Raw genomic sequence first — 24,065 nt, 5'->3', positions numbered from 1 at the left:
CAGTAGGTGTTGCTAGAAGAGAGGATAATTTATTTGTAGATTTTCAGTCAAACTTCTCTCATGGAAGGCTATTACTGATCACCATTAGCATTCTGGCTGAGTAACAATGGAATAAGGACTTCAGAAGAGCCAGTCTGTGAAAGATAAATGCAAAGGAACATCCATTTCAAAACAGAATGATGCCTGTAACACACAGCCTGACAATAGTGGGTGCATTTGGAATTAAATCTTTGTATAAAGGAGTTCCAATTTTATGTTTCATGCATACTGCAAAAGCAGGCACAGCCTAACAGAGAGGATAACAGGTTCTAAATGATTTTCTTTGAATATCTTCTTCAAAAAATCTCCATAATCTTACATTGTTGTATTTTATTTTGTAAAAATGTAAATGTGAAAGAGTATCTGTATGAGATTTCAAGAATATCCAGCCAAGGATGGAGCTGCAACTATACCTTTCTGTTTACAGGCCAAACATTTTCTCTCCTATCAAATAAATTTTCTGCTCAATAATGGGCTAACTGTAGTAATATACAAGTATTTTGGAACCTCTCTTACTCTAGTTTATTCCTCAAAAAAAATATACCTGAGCATAAACCAAACAGTATAGTAGTTATTAATTCCTAAATGGCACTGTTTTTAATTTATTTAATACCAATTATTCTCCAGAAAAATTTACAAATAAATGTAAATTTAGCTAAATCAACATCTGATATTTTAAGCATGTCTGTTGGTTGCATCTGTACCAAAAGCCACACCTCTGGTGCAAGGTGTGAAAACAACCTCAAAACTCTAACAGTGTTATTGCAAGCAATGCAAGACGAACATCAGAATTTTTTTCGTATATCTGCCAAAGAATCCAGTAAAACACATAAGGCTATATAAGAGCCTCCAGAAGAGCTGCTTGGCCATTTGCTGCCCAGGCTTGGCTCCTCCTTGGAACCGATTCAGGTGAGTGAGGGGTGGGTCAGGCTCGTTAGCAAGTGCTAGGGGAGGCTATATAAGAGCCTCCAGGAGCGTGAGGGAAGCATGGTACAGCAATTTGCAAGGCATTTCAAGCAGGCAGGGCACAACCAGCTCCCACTTCTCGTAGATGAGTGTACTTTTTAAAGCTAGCAATGGTTTCCAGAAAAACAAAAGCTGTTGCTGCTGTTAATACTAGGAGCGTGTCTGCTCAGACACTCCCCTCGAAGAAGGATGCAGCCACCCAGGTCTCTGGGTGTGCTGAGTGTCTGAGCCTGACGTTGGTACCGGAGGATGGTGTAGGAGGTAGCTGTGTACGATGCGAGCAGGTGAGTGACTTGCTGTGCCTGGTAGCAGAACTTAAGGAAGAGGTAGAGAGATTAAGGTGCATTAGGGAGAGTGAAAAGGAAATTGACTGGTGGAGTCAAACCCTTTTGAACCCTAAGGAAGTCCAACAGGAGATGGCAAAGCCCTGTCCCTCCTACCATAAGGCAGATGGAGCAGACCAAATTGATGGGGGGAATGGAAACAGGTCCCTAATGGGAGAGGTAAAAGAACTCTCTCTCGACCCCCATCACCCCCCAGGGTGCCCTTGAAGAATAGGTATGAGACCCTGGACCCAGACAGTCAGGTAGAGGACAGCCAAGAAGATCTCTCTGGAGAGCCTCCTTGTTCGGCCCTGTCCAAAAGACGGATTACAACCACAGGTATAAAAAAAAAAAGAAGGGTAGTTGTAGTCGGTGACTCCCTTCTGAGGGGAACTGAGGGCCCTATATGTCGCCCAGACCCATCCCAGAGAGAAGTATGCTGCCTTCCTGGGGCCAGGGTGAGGGATATTAGTAGGAGACTTCCTGAGTTAATTCAGCCCTCAGACTATTATCCTCTGGTGGTAGTCCAGGCTGGCAGTGAGGACATTAATCGAAGAAGTGCCAGGATAATTAAAAAAGACTTTAAAGCACTGGGTCGGTCAGTTCAGGGGACAGGAGCACAGGTGATATTTGCCTCAGTTCCTGTACTATCTGGGATGGATGAGGAGTTAAATAAAGAGAGGAGTAAAAAAGCCCAACTCATCAACAGATGGCTAAAGGATTGGTGCCACCGTCAAAATTTTGGTTTCTTTGACCATGGGGCAAACTCCATGGTACCTAGTCTCTTAAAATCAGATGGGATTCATCTTTCTAGGAAGAAGAAGAGGACTGTAGCCCATAAGTTAGCGAGGCTGATCAGGAGGGCTTTAAACTAGGTTTGAAGGGGGAAGGGGTTGAAACCAGGCTCTCCAGTGATCAGCCTAAGGATGGAAAGCCTGAGTTAAGAATGAAATCAGCAGCCCACCTGAAATGCATGTACACTAATGCAGGCAGTATGGGCAACAAACAAGAGGAGCTGGAAGCCATCGTGCAGCAGGAAGGCTATGATGTAGTCGCCATCACAGAAACGTAGTGGGATGACTCGCATGTCTGGAGTGCTGCTATGGAAGGCTACAAGCTCTTCAGAAAGAACAAGCAGGGTAGGAGAGGTGGAGGGGTGGCTTTATATGTTAGAGAGTCTCTTGACTCTGTAGAACTTGAGGTCAGCAACGATAAGGTTGAGTGCCTGTGGACCAGAATCAGGGGGAAGACCAACAAGGCCAACATCATCATAGGTGTCTGTTACAGACCGCCCTACCAGGATGACAAAGAGGATGAATTATTCTACAAGCAGCTGGTGGATATCTCGAAATTGTCAGCCCTTGTCCTTGTGGGTGACTTTAATCTGCTGGATATCTGCTGAGAGCTCAATACTGCAGAGAAGAGGCAGTCTAGGAATTTCCTGGAGTGTATAGAGGACAATTTCCTTCATCAACTGGTAAATGAACCTACCAGGGGTAAGGCCCTGCTAGACCTGCTGTTTACAGAGAGGGGCTGGTGGGAGATGTAGTGGTTGAAGGCCGCCTGGGAAATAGTGACCATGAAATAATAGAATTTTCAATACTCAGAGATTCAAGGAGAGCCAACAATAAAACCTCTACGCTGGACTTCCAGAGGGCAGATTTTGACCTATTGAGAAGTCTAGTCCAGAGCATACCCTGGGAAACAACCCTTGAAAACAAGGTAGTCCAGGAGGGATGGATGTGCTTCAAACAGGAAGTTTTGAGTGCACAGGAACAGGCCATACCGGTGTGCCGAAAGGCAAGGCGGCGGGGAAGACAACCAGCCTGGTTAAACAGGGAGATTCTGAAGGAAATCAGGGATAAAAAGAGAGTTTACCGACTATGGAAGAAAGGGCTGGCTTCTTATGAAGAATTTAGGAAGACAGCTAGATCATGCAGAAGGAAAATCAGGGATACAAAAGTGCAATTTGAAATTAATTTGGCCACTTCTGTTAGGGATAACAAAAAGTCCTTCTATAAATACATTAATAACAAAAGGAGGGGCAAAGAAAACCTCCATTCTTTGATGGACTTGGAGGGACACATAGTTAATAGAGATGAAGAGAAGGCTGATGTACTTAACACCTACTTTGCCTCAGTTTTTACCAGTAAGACAGGTGGCCCTCAAGGCAACTGGCCTCTGGAGCTGGTAGACAGAGATAGGAAGCCAAATAGCCCCCTTGTATTCCAGGAGGAAATAGTTAGTGACTTACTGAGTCATCTGGATCCTCACAAGTCTATGGGACCAGATGGGATCCATCCTAGGGTAATGAGGGAGCTGGCAGAAGAGCTTGCCAAGCCGCTCTCCATCATCTTCCAACAGTCCTGGCTCACTGGGGAGGTCCCATATGATTGGAAGTTGGCAAATACCACCCCAATCCATAAAAAAGGCTGCAAGGCTGACCCTGGTAACTACAGGCCTGTCAGCCTGACCTCGGTGCCTGGCAGAGTTATGGAGCAGATCATCCTGTGTGCAATCACACAGCAGCTACAGGATGGACAAGGGATCAGACCCAGCCAACATCGGTTTAGGAGGGGCAGATCCTGTTTGACCAACCTGATCTCCTTTTACGATCAGGTGACCCACCTGGTGGATGAGGGGAAGGCTATGAATGTGTCTATCTGGACTTCAGCAAAGCCTTTGACAGTGTCTCCCATAATATACTCCTGGAAAAGCTGGCAGCCCATGGCTTGGACAGGGGCACTCTGTGCTGGGTTAGGAACTGGCTGGAGGGCCGGGCCCAGAGAGTGCTGGTGAACGGGGCTGCATCCAGCTGGCGGCCGGTCACCAGTGGTGTCCCCCAGGGATCAGTGCTGGGCCCAGTCCCGTTTAACATCTTTATCAATGATCTTGATGAGGGGATTGAGACCATCATCAGCAAATTTGCTCATGACACCAAGTTGGGAGAGAGTGTCGACCTGTTGGAAGGCAGGAGGGCTCTGCAGAGGGACCTGGATAGACTGGAGAGTTGGGCTGACTCCAATGGGATGAAGTTCAACAAGGCCAAGTGCCGGGTCCTGCACTTTGGCCACAACAACCCCCTGCAGCACTGCAGGCTGGGCACAGAGTGGCTGGAGAGCAGCCAGGTGGAAAGGGACCTGGGAGTTTGGATCGACAGGAAGCTGAACATGAGCCAGCAGTGTGCCCAGGTGGCCAAGAAGGCCAATGGCATCCTGGCCTGGATCAGGAACAGTGTGGCCAGCAGGAGCAGGGAAGTGATCCTTCCCCTGTACTCTGCGTTGGTGAGGTCGCACCTTGAGTATTGTGTTCAGTTCTGGGACCCTCAGTTCAGGAAGGATATTGAGGTGCTGGAGCGGGTCCAGAGAAGAGCAACCAGGCTGGTGAAGGGACCTGAGCACAAGTCCTATGAGGAGAGGCTGAGGGAGCTGGGGTTGTTTAGTCTGGAGAAGAGAAGGCTTAGAGGTGACCTCATCACTCTCTTCAACTACCTGAGAGGAGGTTGTAGCCAGGTGGGGGTTGGTCTCTTCTCCCAGGCAACCAGCAACAGGACAAGGGGACATGGGCTCAAGCTCTGCCAGGGGAAGTTTAGGTTAGATGTTAGGAAGAAATTCTTTACAGAGAGGGTGATCAGGCATTGGAACGGCCTGCCCAGAGAGGTGGTGGATTCACCATTCCTGAAGATTTTTAAACAGAGATTGGACATGGCCCTTAGTGCCATGATATAGTAATTGGAGTTGGATCAGGGGTTGGACTCTGATGATCTTGGAGGTCTTTTCCAACCCAATCTATTCTATGATTCTATGATTCTGTGATAAGCTTATGTGCTTATATTGTTAATCATGAATTGTACCAATCCTGTGACCTCACCTGAACTATGCTGTGACCTGTTCTGTTGCACCATGGGTGGCCATTTGGGATCTAGTGGGCTCCCGTGCACCTAATACGGGATTACCCTTGACATATGAATTCTAATAGCTGTATTTTGGCTATGCGTTCTCCGTAATTTAATTATATTTAAAATCTGGTTAATAGTATAGTAAATAACTGGTATTGCTACAAAATTGCATTCTGAAGGTAATGGGATTGAGTTTCAATGCTAGTTGACACTCAATTACAATTTCCATATATCTACTGAATTAGCCAGTTCTTGGCTGCTATATTAAGGTGGATGTCTTCCTGCTTAACTGAACACTGAGCAAGACAGGTAAAATGTATTATAAAACCAAATCAAGGCTCAATATACATACTCAAATTTTTATTGTTTGTATGAAGTCATAAACTTGCCAAACAAACTATGGTATGTGGATTTAATTTTTTAAAATAATCAATATTTTAACAAAATTTCACTATATTTATAGTAACAAAGTAAAAAAAAAAAAAAAAAAAAAGCCTTTAAAACTTTTTACTGAATTACTGCCATCAACCAGTAAGAACCATGGGGCTTGTTCGGCTAAAAGCCACAACAGACTTTGTAATGCAGTGATGTAATCTTGGCTTTGTGTCATTTATATTCAACCTAAAAAAACAATTTTCCTGAATAGACAGGCTGACAACAATATTGTTCAGTGTTGGTTTTTATTTGGATTGTTTCCAAATGATTCATATGCATCCACAGCAATACCCCATGCCTGCTTGAGTTTTTACTCTGAATTCCGAAGTTTCCCCTTTTCCCTCACGTTTTATTTTGCTTTTAAAGTCCCAGTTATGTTTGTGAAACTAACTAGCTCGACCACAAAATTAGGATGTATCTTGCAGAGTGCATTCATTTTACTTTTTGCATATTTTTCCCGAGGTCATGTCAAGGTTAGTTTGAATTCCATCCTACATTAAGACTTCTTTCACAGCTATTTAGCTCTGCAGCCTGCGCCCCGCTGGGGTCTGCCCCTTGGGCACGTCAAAGCTTCAGACCTGACAAATCACACACAGATGAAGCTGTACAGTTTTTTAAACAGTTTCATCACTAACATGGGTTTTTTTGGGGTTTGGTGGGTTTTTTCCTTTACACTACACTTCCCCACACCCTCCCCCTGACCCTCCCCACTGGAGTTTATTCTCTGAATTGCAATATCATGAAGACTGATTTCCGTATGGAAAATTCCCTTGCTTAGGCAAGTTGTATAGTATGTGCCACTCACAGACCCCCAGAAACTGAAAGCGCTGCAGATCCTCTTGACTAATAACAAGCTATATCTCCTTGTCTAATAACTCTAATTGTATTGTTAGTACCTATTTGCACTGAAGAGCTTAAAACTATAAAGGCTGATAAATACTCAAAATTTATCATCCATATTGCAAACCTGTTAGTTATCCGGGAAAGCTGTTAGTTGTTCACAGGAATAAACTTCTGCCATCCTTGGGATTACTCAGATGAATAAATGTTCGTTGGTGTCAAGGAATGACATTGTGCTCTAGCAGCAATCTTTCGGGGACTTGCAAAATTTTAAGTGGGTGTATATGTGTGTGTGTGTGTGTGTGTGTGTTTATAATTAGCTTCACAAGTATCTGCAGGGCTTTCACCACCTACATTCATGCACAGACAGACACACTCTCTGTCCACCCAGTATATGTAGCTGCATAAAACCCGAAGTGTATAATGCAGCTCACAGGTGAAAATACATTTTCTAAAATTCTTAGCTGTAGACTCCTATCTGTTTTTTAGCATTTTGTGAAACTAATGGTGCTACACCATTTCCTGTTTAATTGATGAAGTTAAAATGCTTGGCTGCTAATGAGTGTATTAGCAAACAATATACCCTTAACAAGCTTAAGCAGCTCAGGATTTTAAAAAGCAGCTTACTGTCCTCCTCATTTTTATAAGACAAAATGTACTGCCTTCCACAAATTGCTTGATCGACTGATGAAGTACTATAATTATAGTTGTATTGCAGTTTTGACAAAGCCACAATAATAGATTGTAGTTTAGTCCCCACTCTAGGCACACAACTCTTTGCATTACAAAACCCAGTTTTACTGGTCTAATTCTTTCTGAGAACAAAAGGCACCTGGAGATGTTAACTATATACTAAAAGAAAACTTGGAATCTAGAAAATAATAATATTGAAGCATGACTTTTCTTCTTGTAGTTAGTTCATTGGGAATGGTATCTAATGAAGAGTTTTCTAAAGGCTAGCTTGTTTGGAACTAATTAAAGACAGATATCCTAAATAGAAAAAGGATCATGGGAATTACATTAGGTGTCTGGAGACTTGTTATTCTTTTGGTACTCTGAGTAGATAGTGGAAGTTGTTAGGGATTCAAGAAATAAGGCAAGCTAATAAAAAGTTCTATTTTTCTGGTTATTGGCCAACTATTGTATTTTTGTTTGCAATAAGATTTGTGCCAACAGGCTAGGGGCTTGAATAAAACATTTAAACATTTGTGCATTAACACATTATGGTGAAAAGAGAGTCTTGTGCTTTCACTCAGTGCATTTCAGCCTTCAATTAATGTGAAAGCACTACAATGCCTATGCAACTTCTCTTGCCTAGTGGTGCACCATTTATCATTGCAGTTTTACATTGACCTTGACACCCACTTCATTAGAATAAAGATTGTCTACCATTTAGGTTACATTGTTCCTCTGCACAGAGACCCCATGCAAATTTCTGTTCAGATAGAAGAGCTGTGAGCCTGTCAGAGGTCATCTGCATTAAATGATTGCAGCTATTTTCCAACTGCTTCTTTTCATTCTACTCAATTCAGGCTAGGAGGATCAATCAAGCCCTCTGCCTGAAACAGTGGGACTGCTGGGAATATAACTGTTTTTGGTAGTAGTGGATATGCCCTAAACAGTATTAAATATTTAATATAAATTCATTAAAGAGCACACTAAGTCTTCAAAAAGATACTACATTTATAGTAAAATTTAAAGGGTTGGGATTACCTTTCTTTAAAAAAATGAAGAACAATGGATACCAACTGCATAAATTTTAATGTAGGCAAAATTTAGTTCATGAAGTTGCCTAATATTTCTTTCAATATGTTTATTTCTCTACCTGCTACAGAAGGGAGTGCATAGCAGAAGTGTAATCTGCATACTTTCTAAAACAGAAAAAAAAAAAGCAAGGTGTCTGTAGAGGTTTAAGACAAAAGTGTAAAGATTTGTTTTGTTTTACAGGCATGCACCCATATGCACATACACTCTCACACAAATGCATCTTGTGCTATTGTGCTTATTTGTAGGGGAAAAAGGCAAATGGAAATAAGTTAGCACTCTCCTTTCTGAGTTTTCCAAGTGATATAATTGGAATTAAATTATTAATGGGAGATACTTAAAAAAGATTGTTTTATGATCTTCTATTACAGAATTTGCAATTCATTTTAATATTTGTAGTTTGATTTATATCAAAGATAATGCAATCTATGTCCAATTAACAATACATAGCCAATGTAATATGATTTCCAGATCATGCAAATGGAATAAACTAGAAGAGGAAAAACTGATTCTTAACCTCAGATGTAATTTGCTCTGTGAGTTCTGGCAATTTTAAATGACATTGCACTTTTTAATTTTTCCAAAGGCTCAGCAGCAAATTTATCCCAATCAAGAAAGCCTATTATTAATTTACAAGGACAATTGTAGGAGTCCTTATAATTTCTCTGTGCAATTATTTGCCATAAATTGCTAATAGTGAAATACATGAAGTTTGCAAGAAACAGCAACTGCTATTCATCTAGACAGATAGCTCAGCCCAGATCTTGAATGTTGTCCAGAGGTTCTAGTGCTATTGATGGCATAAGAAATATAACCAAGATTCTGGACAGTTTCTAAAATGTTTCACATTGACAGTACCAAAAAGGTAGAAGCATTAAGGGCTATTGTGAAGGGTAGGCTGGCCTCTAGCAGATTCCTTCACTTTGCTTGTATACAGCTGAGCTTTGGACCCTGGACTTTGGAATAAAAAGACTCTTTGTTCATCACTGAATGGCATTAGGCATGGGCTTCCTAAGGGGCCACCATGAAGCCTAGCATGAAGAGTGCAAACATTATCCAGAAAGCAAAGAGAATGTGTGCAAAGAGATGATGGACATATATTGCTATATGTGTGCATATGTATATGTATATGCTTGTATATATTTTTATTACATATTTGGTGAATTTGTTGCAGAGTATTCTTTATTGAATTTTATGCATGCAGTATATTTTGCAAATGTGTACCAATGCTGACTATGCATGCACATGCAGACACTGAGGGTATGTATCTGTATTTATCGGTGTCTGCAGCAGTCAAAACATCCCAAAAGGCAAATTTTTAAAGTTTAAAGATTGAGTACAGGTAAAACTAAAACTGCAGGTCACTCAGTCCTGATCTCAGTTGTATATCCTATAGTGCCATTTGACTGAAGATACTTTGTTAGTAGTGAATGATGGAATGCAGAACATCTACAAATAGCACATCCTTATTTCAATAATGGAGAAAGTTCACTGGCTTAATTCTTCTGTACTTCGTAGCCATAGCTCCGCTGTGTGTTCAGTATGTCTGGTCTCTTTTCACTATAACCAACAGAAGCACCATACAAAAGTCTTACAATGGATGTCTTAATCTCTCTGTGTGCTTTTAGAGCATTATTTTGAATTCCATCATGCAGGCTTTTTTTTCTCTTTCCTCTTCTGAAGTTTTATTACAACAACAGAATTCCCAGGGAGCTTTAGGGGCAAGGTTCGCATATTATTGCCCTAAAGTTTTGCTTGAGGGGTGGAATCTGCACCCCAGTCCTGATCACCTTTTTGTGGTGTTTCTCTTTCTGAAAGATGCAGTGCGCAGTCTTATAGAGTTGTTAACTGTGTACAGATTTTTTTATTGTTTACCAGACAGTGCACATCTACGAACCTTTCATGATGATTTCTTTCTCTGACCTCTCAGTGACTAGGCATCTTGTTCCTTAACACTGAGGGAGGCTGAAAAATGCTTGAGTTGCTCAATGTGTGCCTTCTATACCAGTTTCAAAATGGCTTATTCTTCTGGTTTCCATGGTGACAATTAACACTGTTACAAGGCATTGTTCCAGTCTGCATTTGGGCAGAATTTTCGGGTGTGATTTTTCACACACAAAAAAATGTTTTAGATAATTTTTTAAAGAAAAAATTTTAAAAAGGCCCAGTTTAGGATAAAGTGTCAAAAAATGTGCCTCAATCAAGCCTGCCTGAATTATTTCTTGGAATGCTTTTATCAGGGAAGTAAGGTTTTAACTAGCTTTGTTTTGGAATTCAACTTCTTGTGGCTTAAATATTTTTGCCAAACTTTTTCTCGGATAAACGCTACTGCCGTTTTTTAAATGCCGCTATTTGTCCTTTGAGAAATATTTGTTGTATTGAGTGAGAAGGAACAAAAAGCCAAATTCTTAAACTTACGTAGTAGTGTTTTGGATTTCTTTTGAGTGGCTTCAGAAACACAAAACCAGCCATGCATGCACACAGCCTATCATGCTGTAAATATTTTGCAGTTTTTCCAGTATGTTGTTGTTTGCATTTTTTCCCAGTTTTGTGATATCACAGGTATTTTGGGAAATTAAGTGTTACTCATTTATTTATTATTTTGGCTATTGCAAGAAGCCTGCAACCTTAACTTCCTTAATCTCATTTTTGGCTATTAAACAGTTTTCTGTATCGTAACATCTACAGAATGTCACAGTGGAACAGCCTCTTTTCACTTAAAGCTGAGGAAAAAATTAATCTGAAGATTATATTATCTTCTCACCACAGGATTAAGTAGTCCTACCAGACTAGGGTTGTGCAGCACTGATAGAGCTGGTGGCTAATTTTTCTATGCAACTACTCAGAGTCTAGGTGTTTAATGGATTAAAAAATAGCATTAGCAATAAGGTCTCATGTTATCAATTCTCAAACTGTACCTCCTGTACATTAAACTCTTCCCTTAAAATACACACTGCATGTTAAATATCCATGAGTGAAACAATACTGACTCTCAGTCACATACCAATACATCTGATAATCAACTGAATTCTTTCATCTTTTACTGTTACTGTATAATGCATTTTCTATCAATCATGCTGGTTTATACAGTAGGTTACATGGTGACAAAAATAGCACATACATAAAATCTAGCTTATTTAGTTTTTAATGTAATAAACTTTTATAACATCTGTCACAGTATTTGGATTATGCAGCACTGAATTATTTTATCTAGTCCAAAATTAAATGAAATGTCTTCTGTTTCTATGTTAACAAGAGCATTGTAGTTATGAAACATGCAATGTATTTTATTTCTTCATCAGTCCTGAAATGCTCAGGAACATCCCCAGCCCCAGCCCAGACAAGTGCCAGCCTAGAGCAGTAACTAGCTGTGCCTGCACCAGTGACACACAGCTAGAGGACTCCCTCAGTCTATTAATTCACTTGACAAAAGAAAGGGAGTCACATGAACTGGATTTCAGTGCCTAGCAAATCGGACTCTGGATTCCCCTTGATATTACATGTACTTATGGAAATAATTATGCAAATCCTTTTCAGCTATATCATCTTTAAATAGAAATCAGATTACATAAAGAAGATTGTAATCTCCTCCAGTAACCATTCAAGCCGAAAAGGCAATAAGACAGGACCAAGAAGCATGGTTGTTGAACATATTAGTCAAATAAAATGGTGGTGCCTCTTGGTGGGTCCAGACCCCTGACACCCATCCTGGTGGGTATTGCCTACTGTTGTACATGTCTCAAACCTGAGCTGCAGTACACCAAGTGTCAAAAGGCAAGCTCTTTATAAACAATTCCTTGCTTTTTACCATGCATATTCATGCAATTTTGGATACACAGACACCTGATCAGTGTTCATTAATAATGAGAAATGGTTTAAATCACCTCATTTAAAACATTTGCTCTATGATCCACAAATGACTAATATTTGCTGAAGTTTACATAATACAAATGATGTGCATGTGTTGTGTAAATGAGAGATTAAAATATGAAACTAACAATATGCAAACATATGCATGGAAATGCTGAGAACCTGTTAGCTGAAACAGTGATTTCACACCTTTATTATTTTCTTTAGGCTGTCTCCAATTGTCTTTTGGCTTTGTTTTCCTGCAGAGCATGTTCTTGGATCTATCAAAGGCATCCATGTTTTAAACATTCCTTATTCTTGTTTAATTTTTTTATACTTAGCCCAGTTATTAACATTTTCAGTATGAGCTACCATAGCAGTTTTCTTGGCTGAATTTAAAGCAAAGACAGCTCAATGTTTAGGAAGCAATTTGCTAATAGCTATGCATAATTTATGTATGTCTTGTAAACACCTTTGTAAGAATATGTGCTGAACTTTTCTCTCTCGGTAAGAGGCATATTTTTGGCCATATCAGAAGTTCTATTTCAATCAATGTTTTTATACTTAATTAGCTTAACTATATGGAGGGTGTGTATATGAGTGGAGGCCTGTGTGTTAATGTTCTGGTTTTTTTTTTTTTACTTTACCAACTATGAAAACATACATAACCACTATAGTAAATATTATGTTTAATAGTTAATTCAGGATTCCAGGGAATAGAGTTTTTAAAAACATTTATTTGCCAATGTGTCTGTAGGTTAGAATACATTTGTATTCACTATATAAGTAATATACAGCTAAAAGTTTTCATTTTTCTTCTTTCTCTTCTACCTGTTTTCTCTGTCTTTTTTTTTTTTTTTTTAATCAATAAATAGCAGTGCAGGACATAAAAGGTAGTTTCAGCTTAAAGAAACTATTGGACTGTTTTAACATTGTGGCTGTTCTCGTTTGTGGGCCATTTCAGTGCTCCTGTTGTTTGATGCTATAAAAATCAAATTACTGTTATTGTATTTTAAGGGAGCTATGTCTAATTGTTTTTCTAAGGTGAAACTCTCACATTTTCATATGTATTGACATTTCAGGCCCATCTATGAGACAGAATCCACAATGAAGGAGAGAAGAAATAAGCTGCAGAGGAAATATAATTATGAAATTATTTCCTTGGGGTTTTTTTGTTTTGTTATGTTTTGTTTTGAATGGAGAGCCTCACTGTCACTTCTTGAAGCAGCATATTTGGAAAATAAGATCCCACTAACCTGAATGAAAGGTAGATCAAGATTCAGTTGGGAGAGTGTTAGTGAATATTATCGTACAAGTGAATATTGTGAGAGACTGAATATTACTATATGTAATCAATTGCTAACTGCCTGCCTAGATACGACACGCAGAAGTCTATGTGCTTGGTACCTAAATCTCTTATGATATGTCATGAGAAGGTTGTGTACATGAAAAAAAAAAAATTAAAAAATATCAGGGTAAGCATGATCATAAGTGGGCACATACAATGGAAATTTATTTTTTTAATAATGAAAACTCTTTGCAGCAGCTAATACTATATATTTCTTTTCATTTTAGAGATACAATGTAGAAATGTCAATCAGGCACCCGAAAAAAATGGAACTGCTTAGTAAGGTTGAAGCTTTGAAGAAAAGTGGTGTTTTACTACCAAATGATCTCCTTGAAAAAGTGGATTCAATTAATGAAAAATGGGAACTGCTTGGGGTATTTGCATTTTTATTACTGTTTGTGGGTTATGTGTACATTTTTGTGTGTTGAAGTACACTGTCTGTCTGATTTCTAATTTGAAGCACAAATATCTCTCTCTTTCAATCCACCATGAACATTTCAAAGAAACTACTCATTCTATTATAAAAACTCCATAGTATTTTCCTCTTCTGTTGATTTTTTTTTTTATTCCATGCTTGTCTCCTGTCTGACTTTAATAATTTTAGTTCTTTAATACATAAAAAATGTAAGTAAAATATGCCATGTATTACGGGTATGCACCAAGTCAACTATAATGCAGTATATCTGATATACACTGACTGTCATGCTTGAGTGAATGTTAATAGAATTTATTCTGAAGGTACATGTTAGAGACATCTACTGTTTAACTATTTACTATACCTTTAAGATGAAAAGTGGGGTTGTCACTGCATACTTCAGGTCACACTGAAGGCTCAAAAACAAATATACAGATTCAGTACAAATCTGCATACCTGAAACTGAGAATACAGCCAGGATATGTTTCATGTTGCTGTATTCAGCTCACTTTTGACAAAAGCCAAAAAAGTTTCATGTAATTCATTTCACGCTATGATGGGCTGGGTCTCAGCCAAAGAGTGAGATACAAGAATCTGGCAAAAAAAGCAATATAGGGATTCTGTTACCCAGAGACCGATGATGACAGTGTGCAGGAGACACTATTGTCCTATTGTTGTAAAACAGCTGAGAGAGAGAGAGAGAGGGAGAGGTCAAACTATATATTTTTCCGTCCACTTCTCTCCTTAATTACCTTCACTTCAAATCAAGGGTAAGATAAATTTATAAATTACTTTAAATGATTAATTATAGATGTATGATATTAGCAATACAGTTACATTGCATAATTTTGCATGCTATTATCCTAGTTTAAAAAATATTTCTAATATATTAAGAGTAAACTATACATGCAACCTGCCAACAGCATTTTAAGTACTGACTTGTGTCTCTTCAGTTTATGTAGCAATGCACTAGTCATTTCAGAGGGTGGGGCTTTTTTAGTTCAGTACAGTTGCTTCTAATTGCTTGATTCTCTAATTGTGCAAATTGTCAGAAAATGTTAAAAGTTGCCTTATGATCAGGGAGCTTATTACTTTTCATCTGCAGCATCACCATAAGCATTTTGAATCTATTTGATCTTTAATAAATTTATTGATAAAAATAGGACTTACTAACCTAATCTTTTACATCTGATCATGACAACTTGTATTTATATAATAATTTCAGATGTAAGCCTTACATTTATGAATTTCAATGTATTTAATCAGTTTAATTCAGTGCCACTGATTAGATCTGGTAGGATATAAAACTATAAGTAACTGATGAGAATTCTAAAAAACTAGAAAAACTCTGTCTTAAAAATAAAATTGAAAGCCTAATTTGGAGCCCTTTGCTTCTCAGGATATACCTCCAGATTAACTTTTGCCATTAATTTCAGCATTTACAGAAAAATAAAATATAACTATTCCAGTTTTCCTGTTAAATGGAGTTTCATGAATAATAAACAGAGTTTGATAGAGTTTTGTTTAATTTAATAAAATCCTTTGCAGAAACTAACAGCACTAGACATACTGTTTTAATTGGCATGATTACATTTTAATTGGCATGAAAAAAATTAAAGACAAGGATTTTAACTTCTAACAATGGCAAAATAGAGGGATATGGTTTTTAATATTACTTTCATCTAAGGTGAACACTGTGGAATGGAAATACATTAGAATGAAATGTCAGTGGTGCGTACAGTTTAATCTGTGAAATTTTGTCCCCTGTGCTGAATATTACTCTGTCTCAATTGCATATTAAACAACCCTATCAAGGCAGGCATTGGCATCTGCTGTGCTGACACAAATTGTGAATTAAATGAAATTGATGTCCTCTGTCGTATATTTATGAAGACGGACCATTCTCTGAAGTATTCTGTTTATGAAGAATTTATGATTGCAAACTGTTCCAGAACAAAAAAGTGGCAATAAATTCTTTTTTGTGACCCTACCCTCCAAGGGCATTGATTTCACCTCCTGCTGCTACTTTTGTTACAGCATAAAAACAATAGCTAGCACTGGATTCCACTGAGAGTCTTCAAATTATCAATATTTGCACCATGAAAATAGAAGGGTGTTGCCAAGAAAGCATGTTTTTCAGTTATGATCTCCTACAGAATACCACATTACAGAATACCACATAGTAGATTAGTATCAGTTGCTCTAATTTTATTTGTGGTTTAAAGCTTATTTTTGGAAGCTAACTTCATTGTTATAAATTATATTCTGTTAACTTTCTAAAGCATATATTTTCAACAGACAGCCATATTGGGTCACCTAAAATGGCATCTTCATGTTACAACAATTAACCACCACTAATTATCAGTTTAAAAGGTTACTGGATACGAGTGTCAGTGTATATTCAATATTCAACAATCAGTAACATAGATCTAGTGCTCATAATAAGTGTCTGCCTGACAGCCTCTTATAGGTCAGATAAAATACGTCTTGGCATAGAAGAAGCAGGCAACAGCATATCTCCCTTGTGATGTTAAAGGATTGCCTTTCAAAATACTGAAAAGGAAGGTAACTTTCTATCCCTGGCCTCTTCAGAATATTCATTATGCTCGCAGCGTCCACTATCAAAATGTTATTCGGTGGTTCTTTTATTAGAAATACTACTTTGAAAAGATGTAGTAAATTAGTTTCATTAGCAATCAGAGGTGAATGTTTATTCTGGTCCATTATTTTTAAAGTGGATGCTTAACACAGAGAACTGAAATTCAAATTTGGTGGCCTAAATAAGTGGCCTGATGTTCAGGAACAGTGAGGATTTCTAGCTTGAATTGACATTTGAATGAGTTCACCCACTTCTAAAAACAAACCAACTATTTTGTGACCTAACTGCTCCTCCATACAGCCTCAAGGTGACGTGTTTGGAAATTATGACCTGGCAGTTCATATCTCAAAAAATATTTCATTGTTTCTCTGAAAATGTAGACAGTACCTTGGATAGGAGTCTGATGAACTCAGTGCTTGTCATGTTTCTGTTGCTGCCTGGAAACCGGTAACTCTCACGGTCATAATCATCTAAAGCCACGGACAAATTCTGTAGAGTAACTAGTTTGCAAAGTTGTGTAGCATTTTGTCTCCTCTGTCCTTAATTGCTCTTAATAAACATTGATTTATAATCCTTCTAGCAAAGTCAGTGACCCAGACAGAACAGCATAAGTGAGAAACAAGGGTACAAAAAAAAAAAAAAAAAAAAGAAATTGATTGAAACAAGGAAACTACAAATGAAATTGATTGATATTAGTAATAATTATTAAAAAAACACATATCTGGTCATGTAACAGATGCTTCTTGTTGTACATTAACCTGTGTATGTTTTGGTACATATGACTAATCTATGTTTTCCTTATCTGATGCATTAGAAAACCCTAGGAGAGAAGATCCAAGACACAATGGTAGGGCACAGTGGGTTAGGTCCACGTGACCTGCTCTCGCCTGAAAGTGGCAGCCTGGTAAGGCAGCTGGAGGTCAGGATCAAAGAGCTGAAAGGGTGGCTGAGAGATACAGAGCTTTTCATCTTCAATTCCTGTCTGAGACAAGAAAATGAAGGAACAATGAATGCTGAGAAACAACTGCAATATTTTAAGGTAATAAAAAAAGGATCATCCTTTTGTAGAGAAACTCTTCTTTATGGTAGGATAAAATATTTATCTTATACATAACATATTACAATGCATGTGCATATTTAATAATATATTTTCACCTTCATTTATGTACTATGTGTTCATTCATGTTTGTTTTATTGAATCTTTGCAATAATATTTATTTCCTAAACATTTTACAAAAGAGAATTTTAGAGGGCACTAATTACATCATGAGTGGAAAAGCAATAGTTTTCTTTCCTTCTACTTCACTATAAATCATAGAATCATAGAATCATAGAATGGTTTGGGTTGGAAGAGACCCTAAAATCATTTAGTTCCAACCCCTCTGACATGGAGAGGGGAAAAAAAATCCCTGAGTTTTGTCACAAAAAGCTTCACTCTGAATTTCACTCCTTAAAATTAATTAAGGGATTGTGTGATCATCAGTTTCTTTGCATATATGAGTCAAGAATAGTGTGTCTGAGGTAACAATTACAAAGAGATACATTTAACATATATGAGAAAACATTCAAGGTCATAGATATATGGAAAGAGCATATAGATTATGAGATTTGCATCAATCTAGGCCACCTCTTAAACCTAAGTCTGAAGAATTATGGAAAGGAGGGAAAAGAATGTGCAATACTATATTCAGATGAACAAGCTCTTTCAACTGAAGGCCAGTGTTCAGCTTTGCAACTGACTTAGTAGAGGTTGCATATTTTGATCCGTTTCCCAAAAGTAGTGGCACCATTCAGGAAAGAGGGCTATTAAGTTAGCGAACAGATCTGGCAGAACCACATTGTTTTCTTCTGTTCATAGCTTCTAAATAAGCTCTCACCTTAGTCATCATTATGGGTCACTTTACTCTGCAAGTGATCTTTGACCAGAGAATAAGAAAGAAATCGCAAGTCATTGTTGAGCTTTAGAAGTAAAGAGTTTTTTCTCTTCCAGTAGTACACCAGAGTGTCTAGGGCAACAGAACTCTTAAAGTGATAAAGTTTCTTAAATCAGCAGCTCAAAGAGCATGTTGCCAACACTTCTAAACATACTTTTTTTTTGTACAAGCATTGAGGAAAACAAGATGAGAAAAATTATTATCTTTATTTAGTCATTCCTTCACTCCTAATTTTCCAATCATAATGATTTGGGAGAAGGTTGTGTCAATGGAGATGAAGCTGATGGTTTTCAGGTTCCTGAGCTTGTCCATTTGAATGTAATTTTAAACTTTCTTATAATATCAATACTATTTTTTAAATGAGTTGCGGTTTTCTGCTAATGGGAAAAAAATTATGATTCTGTTTTATCTAACAACAAACTTCAAAGGTAGTTGTTATGAAGGACTGTTCATAGACCTGCAGAACTTCACAGCAATAGATTCACGTTTTCCATAGGAAATGCTGGATTTTTCTTTTTCTGTGAAAAGTTATGGCATTAGATAAGTGCAGAACTATGTATTTAAAAATCTAATTTCAGGAAAAGTTTTTTTTTAAAATATACATTCTTATATATATATATGCTACAGAAACATACATATATTTATATATACAGAAATATCATACCAATGTTTCTTATTTTGAATGTGCACAAGTGTCTCAAAGGAAAACTTTTAATGCAGATATGATGTGATGTCATGCCACCATGCCCAGATGTTAAACAGGGTAGTACCACCCACCACCATGTAACCAGAGTGTTTTAATACTCAGTTGTTTATCTATTAATTACAAAAATAATGGATTAATTATTTTCAAACTGGTAGCCATTAGAGTATAAAAAATAATTACGTATCAAATATGGTGAGAGCACATCACTTTGTCATATATATTAAACCATCTTTGTCTCATTAAATCTGAAATTCACTATAAGTAAGTTTTCCATTCTTCACTGATCTCTGGGGAAGTGTATAAAGGAGAAAATGGATATAATTAAGAATATTGCAATGTATAATACATATATTTGAGAAAGAAAATTTAGAACATTTTCAAAAACATTATCTATGCCACTAGCAGAAAACCTGCTGGGGTTTAGTTTGACTTACTTTCCACTTAACTTAAGAGTTTAACCGCATTACTGCCTTCCCCATAGTAAGTGAATCATTGTTTCTTAATGGAAATTTACTGTGCTGCACCATCCCAATTATACACACAGGCACTGTACACAGAGAAACATTTTTAATAAAATAAACTCAACAATGCTGTTGATTTTCATTCCATAATGTTATGCTTTATATTACACTTATGCCTTAGGAAAAACAGTTGTTCCATTTTTTAGGTGCTTTTCTTTCATTTTACAATTGGAGGATGAATTGAATATGTAGTTCACAAGCAGTTGGGATCCAAGACGAGAGCAAGGTCTGGGGAGGAGTGATTGTTAAAATCAGGAGGAAATAATTTTTACTTCTTGATTTTCTCTTGTAAAAAAATCATCTCATACTAATTTGGGTGTTTTTATTAAAGAATTTACTACTGCTTTACTTTCTTTTTAATACTCCCATGTAGTAATAATACTTATATAATAATAATATATCTAGTATAAATATAATAATATAGTACTCTCCAGTCAAGAGCTGTACATGCTGTACAAACATTAGTGAACTAAGCCCCACTAAAACTTTAAGGTAGTTATTATCATCATCACCTTTTTAGAAATGAGGGAAATAAAATATATGGATATTTAATGAGTTTTCCAGGTTTTCATAGAAAGTCAGTGGTAGAACCCAGCTACAGTGACCCTACTCTTTGGAACCAGCCATAGGGCAGCCCTTCCTTTCTTCCTCTAGGTTACTTCTCAATATATTCCATGTTCTTCTGTGATGAAAGAAGACTGACTCCTTACTATTTCTTGTTTTTATTAAAAGTTTAAATCCTGCTGAGTACGTATGGCTGAATTTTTTCCCATCATTATTATATATTTAGATACTAGAATTACTATAATATTATTAGTTAAGGTCACTACCCAGCTTATGTAAGGTCTGGTATTTCTTAGTTTTGTGCCATCTATGGGATACACTTTGGTCAGCCCAGTGTTCTCCGTGCAACATAAAATGCTACAGAGGGCTACAGGGCTACAGAGCTGTTTTGTTACTCACTCCACCAGCTTTCAGTGCTCCTTGCGGCTTCAAAGATTCTCATATTTAGTTATGAAGGAGAGGCATAAACATTGCTGCAGTCCTTAGTTACACTTCTGACCATTCCACACCAAACTTCCAAGTGTAGCAATAGTAGAAGGAGGAAAGAGCAAACACAGCTTGCTCGGCTGTAAGGGGGGAGGCCTGGGTATTTTACTCCTGTTTTTTCTCCTGTTGGAACACAAAACCCCCTTGAATGTGGACTAAGAAAATAAAGAAATTTACTTCAAATTCATGGGAACTTCATAGCTACAAATATACATTTATTTTATTTATTCATGGTTTTTTATTTCTCTTCTGTTTTTCGAGTCTCTTAAGTTCATGTTTTCTAGCTTTTCACAGAAAAGGATGAGGGCCAGAACCAGAATCTCACTTTTTAAATTAAATACAAGATTCTCAGATAAACACATAGTTCTAGCAGCTGAAATACTGGATATCATGAAACTAATAATTGGCACAACTGATTTCCTAACATAACAATGTGTGGCAATTTTGTGGGCCAGGAGAGATTTGGAGCGGGAAAGAATAAGATAAAAAGAGTTACATTGTTTCATAAAAGTTTTAGTAAATTTCATTTGAGAAAGGTCTAGCCAGAAGTTTGTGTGCCTGTTGGCTTGTCAGTGGAAGTGTTCTGCCACATTTGCTTTTATGTGTCCAGGACTTGAAAAAGCATGCTTTTTTTCTCTGCAAACTACCCTCCAAAAGACAGCAAGGGAGCCTAAATGATTAGTCATATATTTCTGTCACTTGTAATAAAACTTAAGACTTTAAGTGTTCTATGTAGAGAAATGACCCATCAGCCTCAAAAAGTTGTTATGGCTTTGGCTCACAGACCAACTACTCAAGAACAAGCTTAGACTTGCCAGTATCTGTGTATCTATCTCAGACTCCCTTCTGTACAATCATGTACAACTGGGAAAGCCTCTAGTGCTTTCAGTAGTAAGATTTATATAGGATCCTGTTTTCTTTCCCCTCCAAACTTGCAGGGGGAACAGCATTTTCCTGTTCAGAACAGGATTTTAGCAGAGATTTTCTGCTAAATGATGTTTGGCAAAAATAATGTTGCATTTCATGTCATTTTCTCTTCTGGTTTTATTTGAAGCAATAAAGCAACACGCTGTATATAGCTATACGTCTCTCCTAAATCTTTATTTGGATCTTTAACAAAGAGATTCCTGGTTTTCAGCAGTACTCAATACTTGAGGTTTTCAGCAGTACTGAACACCTGTGGTTTTCATTGACTTTAGTCAGTGTATTCATTAAAGAAATCAAACTACTTATTCATACAAAAAAGTTGACATTTTTTTCTCATTTAAAATTTCACAGAGTCAATGGTCTGTTGAATTCCATAGGTGGTAGTATTTTTAAACATTTCTGCTTGCCTTGTAAACAGTGTAAATTATCTGATGCTTGTAACTATTTCTAATGACTAGACCCATTCGGAAGTATGCGATTTCATCTTCCACTAAATTTATGACTTGAGCAAACCAGATAATGAAGTATTGTTTTTTTAAAAAAATATTTCTCAGCAGCATCTCTTATTTCTCCAATGCCTAAAGCAACTGAGCTTTCTGATTAAATAATATAGGTTACATTGGTAATTAATGGCAAGTGAACTAATCAATACATCTTATGGTGCTTTTTATTTTAACTCAAAAGTTTGCAGAGGAGTCAGCACTGTATGTCTTGCAAAAAATTCAGTTAAACAAATTTCTATCAAATAAAATGCAAATGAGTCTGGGAGCGTGCAAGATTATGGCCAAAATGAAATTAAAAGTACAAACGTTGAGTAAAAGTTTGGAGACTCAGAAATTGAGGAAAAGTGCTGGTTATTCCTATAGGTGCCAGGAATTGCTTTCACTACTGCATTTTGGATACTTAACAGTTTTTGGAATGATGTTCCTGGCAGAGCAGCAATCAAAGAATTACAGAATTTCAATATGCATGTAACAAAAGTATGCAAAACAGTTTCCCATAGAAAGTCCAAAAGAAGTCAAGCTGGATTTAATCCTTTTTATACCTCTCAGATGATAAAAAAAAAGTTACAATAGTTTTAATAAATTTATGAAAAAGTGTGTGACTTCAGAGCACTAAATCTTCTCACAGATGAAGAATTGTTTCCCAAATTTTGTTTGGATTAAATTTTAGCAAACAAAAAGGCATACGGTATTAAATCTTACAAAACCAGGTATTTATATAAATTATATATAAATTCCAAAGTCAAATGTAGCCTGATGCCTCTTACAAAGGTTTGAAGCAAATTCAGACTGAATTTTCATGACCCACCAGCCCAAAGTAGCACTTCTGTGGACCACTGAAATGAGAAGCCATGCCTTTATAGTTAAGCAGCTCTACATATATATTTTTTTTTTTGGCTCTAATACAATACATGGTTTTATAGCTCTAATTTGATTCAAATATACCAAAATATCAATGCACAATACTATACATATACCCATACTTATACACACAGATTACTTGAATGCTTTATATGCTCAAATGTATCTCAAATTTTGATTTAATATACTCCTTACTTACTGAAAAAATGTTTAGTTTGTGTTTCAATAAGCTCTCCCTACTTAAGGCAACACTGATGTGACTTGCAGTTCCCATTTAGTACTAAATATCCCATCTGAGACAGGAGCTTTCATTCCATCATCCCATTTGGGGTGTGAATCCTGAACCATGTATTCTCTGAGTTTTTTACATTGTTACTTACTTCTTGATTAATCAAAACATCAGAATTATTCATAAACACTATCTGGTTGTCTAAACCCATTTTGTCCCACAATTGCTCCCTTTGCTGGGGAAAATAAAGGAACACTGAAGAGCTCTGGACTAAAATTGAGGTATGGGATGGAAGTTACTACAGTAACAGAAAGAACTGAATTTAGCAGAGTTCAGATACAGCAATTCACTGAAAGCTTTTGTGGAGAAGGGAATAAGCTGGTGGCTATTTTTAGGCCACTAATTCATATCTTACTTACTTCCTTGCTCTGTTTTAAGTACTGTCCCCTTATTTCTGGTAGACCAAGATGAATGTTCCACAAACAGCATAGGTAAAGGCACCTTAAAACAGACTAGCTGCAGTGCTGAGATCTTCTCTGAGTTTCGTCTCTAGTAACTTGGGGGGGAAGAAAAGCACTTTTGGGATGCTAATAATGTGTTCTGCTTTATGCATCTAAAAACAAAAATCAAAATTTAGGCTATGGAGAAAATGTACAGTAGCTCAGAATACCTGCTTCTAAATGACTAGTTCAAGCTCAATTCTCCATTAACTCAGATGAATCCCACTCAAGGAATTATCAAGAATTCATTAAGACTTGAGGGACTTGAGAATGAGACAACTGCAATTCCAGCTCAGAATGATTTACCAATGGTATCTGTGGGGTTCTCCTACACTAATTACAGGTTTGTTTTTTTTTT

The 24,065-nt window shown here is 37.3% G+C and overlaps 1 protein-coding gene across 1 annotated transcript in view; it reads left to right on the top strand.

Moving 5' to 3' along the window:
* Nucleotides 1–24,065, top strand: part of AKAP6 (A-kinase anchoring protein 6) — a 272,508-nt gene that overhangs the window by 207,121 nt on the left and 41,322 nt on the right. Inside the window, 2 exon segments of the mRNA XM_050335742.1 lie at nt 13,690–13,836; nt 17,291–17,515. Of these exon segments, the coding sequence (XP_050191699.1) occupies nt 13,690–13,836; nt 17,291–17,515 (372 nt within the window).

Source organism: Myiozetetes cayanensis, unplaced genomic scaffold (genome assembly GCF_022539395.1).
Source record: "Myiozetetes cayanensis isolate MyiCay16 unplaced genomic scaffold, myiCay2020 scf6-25, whole genome shotgun sequence".
NCBI lineage: Eukaryota > Metazoa > Chordata > Aves > Passeriformes > Tyrannidae > Myiozetetes > Myiozetetes cayanensis.
The sequence above is the reverse complement of the archived record's forward strand: the minus strand, read 5'-3'. Positions and strand labels throughout refer to the sequence as shown.